Here is a 9,000-nt window from a genome sequence, read left to right as displayed (position 1 = left end):
ATGAGTGAGATAGCTAGCTAGGCTGTTATCAAGTCATATCGAAAGTAGGGGTGGTTCTGTATTTCAGATTATCCGTTGATATTTTTATTAACGGCCTTAGCCAAATTGGAAAACTGATTACAAAGTACGCTACTACAGTAGTAAACATGAAATAACTGTACAAAATATATGACCACATGTCATTCCGATATTAAACAAGTGTTCAAAATATATGTAACAAACATTTTAAGCATAATACTTCTTCAGAACGCTGGCATTCCAAACATTTTTTAACAGCACCCCTTCCAATGTCATAAGCATATATGACCCTTGTTGGAGAGTCTCGTATATTTGATATGGTCCCTCCCAGTTTGCAGTGAGCTTGCCATCTGCATTTCCTTTTGCCGGTTGCTGCAATTCTCCTCAGGACCAAGTCTCCATCCTCTAGAGGCCGATAATTAACACGTTTATTGTATGCTTGACTCATACGATTCTTGTATGCTGCCGACTTAATGGCAACTTTCAACCTTATCTCAGGTGAAAAATCCAATTGTTGTCTAAGCAGCAGGTCATTTTGTTCTTCATAGTAATGTTGAATACGAAAAGTGGGAAGGCCGACTTCGGCAGGGGTGACTGCTTCTGAACCGAAAGTAAGGTTAAAAGGTGACTCGCCTGTAGTTTCTTTTGTTGTTGTTCTGTTTGCCCACAATATATCAGGTATCAAATCGGCCCATAAGCCCTTGGCATCTTCTATCTTCTTTTTTAGTGCACCTAAAATCTGCTTGTTAGCGGCCTCTGCCTGAACATTCGATTGTGGGTGGCACACTGCTGCATATGTAAATTTTACTTTGTATATGCTTATGAAGTTTTTAATTGGGCTACATTCAAATTGGGAACCATGATCAAATACCATTGTTATCGGCAATCCAAAACGAGTGAATATGTTTTTCCAAATGAATTTCTTCACTTCATTCGCCGTTATCTTCGTTACAGGTTCCGTATTTATCCATTTAGTAAAGTAATCTATCCCCACTATTAGGAATTTTCGACCTCCTGTAACCGATGTGAAAGGTCTAACAATATCCACCCCCCATTGTGCAAAAGGAATTGGGTTGAGAATAGGTGTCAAATCGTTCGGCGGTAGGTTTATTGCCGACCCAAACTTCTGACACTTATCGCATCGTTTTGCATAATCCATGGTATCCGCGTTCATTGTCGGCCAATAATATCCCCTTTTCATTGCCTCCAAGGACATTGACCGTACGTCCACTCGCGTGATTTCCGCAATCACCTTCATGAATTTCTTCCACTAGCCTGGCAGACTCATAAGCCGTTATACACCTTCGCAATGGCAAAGAGAAGCCTCGTTTGTACAGCGTACCTCGGAACATAACAAATCAAATACTATCTTTCTTGACTTTTCGCGCTTTAACCTTATCGGTGGGGAGAACATCATGCACTTAATAGGCCAATATGTCATCGTACCATTCTCGGCCTCCATTAACATAGTTGACGTCTTTTGGAGTCTCTTCGTCAATGCTCTTATGCTCCAGAATTTTAACCATTACCGTTCGTTCCAGGTCGTTGAAGCATGAGCTAGCTAACTTCGCCAACACGTCTACCTGTGCATTCTAAGCACGTGGAACTAGGTTGATTTCAAAGTGTTCCAATTTCGCCATTATGGCCTTTAATTTGGCCAAGTAGGCAATCATTGTTTGTTCTCGAGCCTCATACTCACCGCTAAACTGACTTGCCACTAACTGCGAGTCAGTTGACAACTCAATTCGCTTTACCTCGGCAGCTATGCATAATTGCACTCCCGCTAGGGCTGCCTCATACTCAGCCTCGTTTTTCGAGGCTTTGATATTGAATTTGATGGCGTATTCAAACACATCTCCCTGTGGGGAAACCATGATTATACCGGCCCCTGAACCTGTTGACGCTGCAAAGCCGTCAACAGAAACCTTCCATAATCCGACATCTTCTTCTTCCTCATTGTAGGAGGTTTCAACGATGAAATCAGACAAGGCCTGAGCTTTTATTGACATTCTCGGCTTGTAAATTATTACATACTCCGACAGCTCTATTGCTCATTTAAGCAAGCGCCCAGAAGTTTCCATCTTTTGAAGAGATTTTTCTAACAGCTGATTCGTTAGGATTTCAATAGTATGTGCATCAAAGTAAGGCCGTAACTTTCGCGCAGCTATAACCACTGCATACGCGATTTTCTCTACCAGGGGATACCGTCTTTCCGCGGCATTCAAGACGTGGCTCACGAAATAAATGGGCATTTAAACCTTCTTCCGCTCTACTAACAATACGGCCGCTACCGTTTTCGGGGATGCCGAGATATACAATTGCAGGCTCTCTCCTTGTTATGGCCTTGCTATTGTTGGTTAGGACCTTAAATGGTTCTTCCGTAGGAGATTATAGGTACTAATTGCGGAATAAACATGAATCATATTCATACAGTACCTAATCCCAAAATCTAATGCATAACACATAAAGAACATATAATTTTACCTTTGAAGCGTGATTCCACGTGCGATCGAACAAGAACAATGGGAGATAAAGAACCTCAAGCGTGATTCCTCTACTTGGTCCACGGGCACAGATTAAGACCTCCACTAATGCTAGTTAGTTGCAATTGAACCCTTCAATTGACCTTCTAAGGAGAAGAACGAGTAACGAACCAACCACGAACCACCACACGAGCCACCAAGGGTGGCCGGCCGTACGGACAAGGGGAGGAGAGAGATAGCCGTGAGTTAGAGAGAGGAAATTAGGGTTTTTGGGATTGGTTGCCTTGATGTCAAAATACACTGTGTGTGAATTATGACTGCTTGTGTGCAACCCTAGGCATGGATCTTATTTATAGATCCCATATCTAAATAAGAGCCCGTGTCAAAAGCCCAAAACCTAATTCTCATCTAACTATGCTAGCCCAATCCATTTCATGATTAGTTAATTGCTCATGAGGCCCATAAATAGGCCTCTAACTTGCTTAACCCAATACCCTTGTGTGTGACCTCATAGGATCCATTCTAGTGGGCTTTGGACTATTTGACTAGCCCAAAGATTATTGATCATAGTCTAGCAACAGATAATGACGACCCAAAAGAACGAACTTATTATCTCCATAATAGTGATCCTTGATATATCTAGTAATTGCACTTATCGAAGACATAATTCCTTCATCTTCACCACCTCCAGTGCTTTTTCTTGTTCTTTTCCCCAAACAAATGTCTTGTTCTGCCATAATATCACAAAAAACGGCAAAGCCTTATCAGCTGATTTGCTGATAAACCTTGTTAGTGCTACCATGCGACCGGTAAGTTTCTGTACATCTTTTATTAATTTTGGTTGTGGTAGACTAAGGATAGCCTCAAATTTGTCTAGATTTGCATCTATCCCTCTTTCACTGACCATAAAATCCAAAAACTTTCCTAACCGAACTCCAAAGATGCACTTTTCTGGATTTAACTTCATCCGGTAATGTCGAAGGGTTTCAAAGGTTTCCCTTAGATCTGCAACATGATCTGCGGCCACTCGGCTTTTTACAATCGAGTCATCAACATACACTTCTACGTTCCTTCCCTTCTGGTTTGCAAAGACTTTGTCTACCAACTTCTGATATGTTGCTCCTACGTTTCGTAACCCAAACGGCATTGCCTTATAACAGTACACGCCCGCATCATTGATGAAGGCCGCTTTAGTTCTGTCGGGCTCATACAAACTAACTTGATAGTATCCTGAAAAGGCATCCATAAAGCTCAGCAAAGCATGGCCGAAAGTTGAATTTATCAGCCTATCTATCCTGGGTAGTGGATAACAATCTTTCGTACAGGCTTTATTCAAATCTGTAAAGTCTACACACATCCTCCACTTTCCTGACGGTTTTTTCACCATGACTACATTTGCTAGCCATTCAGGATATGTGCAAGGTTCAATAAACCCTGCCGCTAGCAGCTTGTTGACCTACGCTTGTATAGCTTCAATCTTTTCTGTCGAGAAGTTCCTTTTCTTCTGCCTAACCGGCCTTTCTCTTCTATCTACATTCAATTTGTGTACCATAACATCAGGGTGAATTCCTGGCATCTCATCTGCCGAAAAGGCAAATACATCTACGTTTTCCAGCAAGAGCTCTACCAAGTGGCACCGCGTGTCGACATCCATATTGGATCCGACTTGCACTACCCTTCTTGGAACTCTAGGATGCAACTCGACTTCGTCGGTTTCTCCCCCTGGTGAGGGGTGGGGAATCGTTATCGGCCGAGTATCAAATTCTCCATTACCAAGTCATGAGTGGATGGAGCTCGCTCTCTTTTCTAAGTTGCTTGTTCAATGATAGGTTGCCGGCTTGGTTGTTTCAGCGCCGACACATAACATTCCCTTGCCATGGTCTGGCTTCCCCTAACGCGCTCTGTTTAACCGAAATTCGACATGTAAACCATTGACAGATGGTACGTCGAAATCACAGCCTACACGTCATGGATCAGAGGTCTGCCGAGAATGGCGTTGTACGCTGATGGTACGTCGATTACCAGAAATTTTGTCATAACATCCCTAGCTACTGCACCTTCACCAATTCTAACTTGTAACGCGATGCTACCTTCTGGCCTGACTGTGGATCCATTAAAGCCAAAAACAGGATAGGACACTAGCGTCAAGTATTTCCTGCCTATTCTCATGGCATCGAATGCCTTTGAAAACAGGATGTTAGCGGAGCTTCCTCCGTCAACTAATGCTCGCTTGATATCGGCTCCGTTAACCGTTAGTATCAATACCAACGGATCATCATAAGGGAAAACTATGCCCTTAACATCAGCTTCCGAGAAAGACACAGAAGGGATTGTGGCAGGTCTGGGCCGCTCTTCTATTCCCAGTGCGTTCACTATATGCTTATATTCCGACAGACTCTTTTTTGCCCCGTTGACAGAACCTCCGTGCACTGGTCCACCGGTAATGACATCTATTGTGATTTTATGACCGGGTGGTGCATTGCCCTGTCGGTATATCTCTGTGTGGTTTTGTCGATAAGTATCATCCTACATGGATGAATCACCTTGTTTTCGGTACTCAGTTTGCCTTGGCTATGGGGGTTGTTGTCGACTCGATCCTACCTGAGATCGATATTGAGATAAGTGCCCTTTCCTGATGAGGTCCTCAATATTTTCTTTCAGCTGAATACATTGTTCTTCAGTACAGTGGCCGACATCCTTGTGAAACATACAATATTTTTTCACGTCTCGGCCTTTAGTTTTCATTGGCGCTGGTCGATTCCAGTCTTCTCTACTATGATTAACCGAGTATATCGCAGCTCTAGGTGCGTTCAACTACGTATAACTGCTGTACCGACCCAACCCTTTTTCAGGCCTATTTACCCTTTATTGACTTTGTTGCTGGGCCTACTCACTCCACCAGTACGAGTGTCAAACGCCACATTGTCATTTTGCCGCGAGATGGTTCGGCTGGTACTACGTGGCTAATAGTCTTCAAGAGTTCTTCACTTTTTATGTATTCATGCGCCTTGCCAAATGTCGTTCCCAGGTTCGAGAAGGACTTCCGTGCCATGTACCTTTTGAAATCACTGTCTCCCAAACCATTCATGAGAGCCATCACCGCTATTTCTTGCTGTAGCTTCAGTATGGTATTAGCTTCATTGTTGAAACGTCTTATGAAATCCCTAAGCGACTCATCCTTCCTTTGCCTGACGGCCATTAGCTGCCCTGACGTTCTCTACCTTGCGATGTTGCTTATGTATTGGCCAGTGAATAACTCTACCAAAGTTTCGAAGCAATCAACAGAACCGAGCTCCAAATTGGAAAACCAATAAGAGGTAGCCCCTGTTAGTGTTGTAGGAAAAACCTTGCACCACACAGCGTCTGTGTCGGTGAATAGCAACATGTGGCTTTCAAAGGCTGCCACATATCTCTTGGGATCCCCTTTGCCGTCATAGGTACATGACGACATTTTGATTTTTTCCATTTGCTGATCAAGGACATCCTGAGTGAATGGGGATATTTTGGGCCTGACTATAGCCCTTGTTATACGTCTTAGCAGCCCACTGCTAGCCTCTTGCCGATAAGATTCTGAATCTCCTATCCGCATACCCTGGGAGGCTGGGTGTATTGACGGTGCAACCACTTCTTGGGGTTGCGGCCGAGGTTGGGGTTGCGGCCGAGGTTGGGGCTATTCTGTTGCCCGATTAAACCGGCTTTTGAGGTCGACAAACACAGATGCTGACGGCCCCCCTTTTTCTAATACCCTGCCAACGGTCATCTCAACTATTTCCTTTCTCTTTCGGGACATCGGTCGCATGACCTTGGCCGTTATCTCTAATTCCTCCGGGGTAAACCCCTCCAGAGGGTCCAGGGTTGGTGCTTGGTTTGGCTCAGGTGTTATAGGCATGTTTGTGGACGGGTCTTTCTGGATGAGATGAGTTTCATCCTCGACCACGATTTCAGGTACATTGTTTACGATTTTTCTTGTATTAGCATTAAGAATGCCGGTATCATAGATGCGGTTTTCGGTTTCGGGTACTGGTGTTATGATTTCATTGTTTCCTTCCATGACTGCCGGAGGTCTTTTGGACGATAGAAGTTATTACTATCCCCTCCTTCTAGCGCCAATTGTTCCGGGTGAGCTCCGATACCATAAATCCTTGAGGGTTGGTAAAGGTTTACTGTCTAATTCAGCCCCTGCACAGTCATCACAAATTAGCTAACCATCCGGGAATAACCGCTTCGATGTTAAAGTTAGCAATTTGATGAGAAGAATAAATGAGAAGGTAAGAGAATATTTCTAGAGAGAGAAAGAGAAAAAGATAAAGAGAGAGAGAGAGAGAGAGAGATTGTACCTTATAATGAAAATATGCTTGGGTATTTATAGGATGATAACCAAGCTGGTGCCACATATCAACATAGGTGGCAGACCGACCTTGTAGGCAGCAGGTGCCTACGTGGCCTGAAGCAGCTCTCCACGTGGCCGGAAAAAGGCCGACATGGATGTTAAGCTGGTATACTAATCAAGACGTGATTAGCTGCATAAGTGTATACGTGCGACTAATTCTTGACGGTACCGTACATAAAGAATCATTAAGGATTTGTTCTGTTCAGCTTAATTTTAGTTCAATTCAGCTTCAATCAGTTCAATTCAGTTCCTAATTTCCTTCTCTCATAGACAATTCATTTCATCTATATTCAGTTCAGTTCAGTTGTTTTTAGTACGTCGGGCCAAGGGTGTAATGTCTCATCCATATGATGGAGAGGCATGTAAAGATTTTGATGAAAACTATCCTGATTTCTCGAATAGGTCAAGAAATATTCGATTGGGCTTTTGTGTTGATGGGTTTTTACCTTTTGAAAAGTAAGAGAAATAATATTTATCTTGGCTTGTTATTTTAACTCTTTACCATTTGCCACTGTGGTTACGTTTGAAAAACCTTTTATGTTTTTAACTTTGCTCAATCTTGGTCCCAAAAACCTTATGGAAAATCCTAATATGTTTTTGTAACATGTTATCGAGGAAGAAAGATAATATAGGAGTGTTTTTTGAAAAGTCAGTTATGACATCTGCATAGCAATTCTTTGAGTATTCATTAAAATGTGAAAGAACCGCATAATGAGCTAATTAAATAATAAAATGGATTAGGCTTTGTTTTTATGGTCATGAATTGTAGGTATAGGTACATAAAAACCTATTTTAATAAAATAATTTTCCACCTAAAAATAATTTGAAACTTTTAAAATAAATTTCGAAAAAATACAAATAAATATTATAAATAAAATAGATTTCATTTATAAATTATTTAAAAATACAGGATTACAGCCACTCCATGGAACGAGATAGAGATTGTTGAGTAAATCCCATAAATAGAAGTAGCTAGACGATTCATCTTGATTCCTGTACCGTCCACGATAACTATACTGATATACTTCCTCCGTTTCTTTTTAGTTGACACGTTTCTTTAGTCACGTTTGCCAATACACAACTTCATCCGTTAATATCTTTAATTACCGATTACCAAAAATTACAAAAATTTGATATTTTGAAAATATACATTGTGACGAATCTAACAAGACCCCACATGACTTTTTTTTTTCATTATGTATAACCAATAAAACACGGTCAAAGGGAAGTGTGTGAATAGTGCTAAAGTCAAAACGTGTCAACTAAAAAAAACAGAAATAGTATGTATTTGTTAATTTATAAATAATTTCACGTCATAAATAATTTTAATATTATTTTTTTTATATATTATTTTATATTTTTCAACTATAATATTGATGCATTACACAAGCTTATATTTATCTAAGTGTTTTGCAACAAGAGGTGTTTCCGGTATTATTCGGCTTAAATGATGATTTATTAATTTGTATTCATCAATTACAAAAAATGGATTAAAGTTGATTCTTGTTTCAAGCTAGTATCCACTAATTTCTGGATCATAAATTTGAGGTGGTAGACAATAATGATGAATATTATATGTTAGTTGCTCTTACTAAAGTTTGTCACTAAGATATACTTCAACATACAAAAGATGGTAGTCCAGCAATAGTATATGTTACTCCTACTTCAAAGAGTTATTTAGCTATAACCCTTCATATCATTGCACACTGAAAACAAACAATTTCTGAAATGTTTTTGATCAGATTTGAAGATTATCACCAAAGAGGTCAAAGATTTTACTAGGATTGATTAAGTTAGATAAAGAACTGGATTTGGAATCATTTCATTCTGGATGTGGTGTGATCCCTACATCGATGTGTTTTGAGTCTTTAATAGCACATGTTGTCATTATTGTAGAGGCACAGTTCTAATTTGGTTTACTTTAAACCAACAGAAGTGATTCAAATGAAGGGTTGTGCTGGTTGGTGTTTAAAAGATAGTGTAGGCATTGTGTTATTCTTTGTAATAAACGAAGAAAGAACTACAATATGCAATTCGATAGAGTAATCAAAGTACAAAGCTCTTTGCATGAAATTGGTGATATGATTGATGATATGAACATTGACATTG

At 40.7% G+C, this 9,000-nt stretch overlaps 1 protein-coding gene across 1 annotated transcript; it reads right to left on the bottom strand.

Moving 5' to 3' along the window:
- Positions 1-202: 202 nt before the first annotated feature.
- Positions 203-892, bottom strand: LOC145571286 (uncharacterized). The gene has a single exon (XM_081630348.1). It carries the CDS (start codon positions 890-892, stop codon positions 203-205), a length of 690 nt encoding a protein of 229 aa, XP_081486474.1.
- Positions 893-9,000: the final 8,108 nt, after the last annotated feature.

This window comes from Chenopodium album, chromosome 12 (genome assembly GCF_948465745.1).
Source record: "Chenopodium album chromosome 12, dcCheAlbu1.1, whole genome shotgun sequence".
Classification (NCBI taxonomy): Eukaryota; Viridiplantae; Streptophyta; class Magnoliopsida; order Caryophyllales; family Amaranthaceae; genus Chenopodium; species Chenopodium album.
The sequence above is the reverse complement of the archived record's forward strand: the minus strand, read 5'-3'. Positions and strand labels throughout refer to the sequence as shown.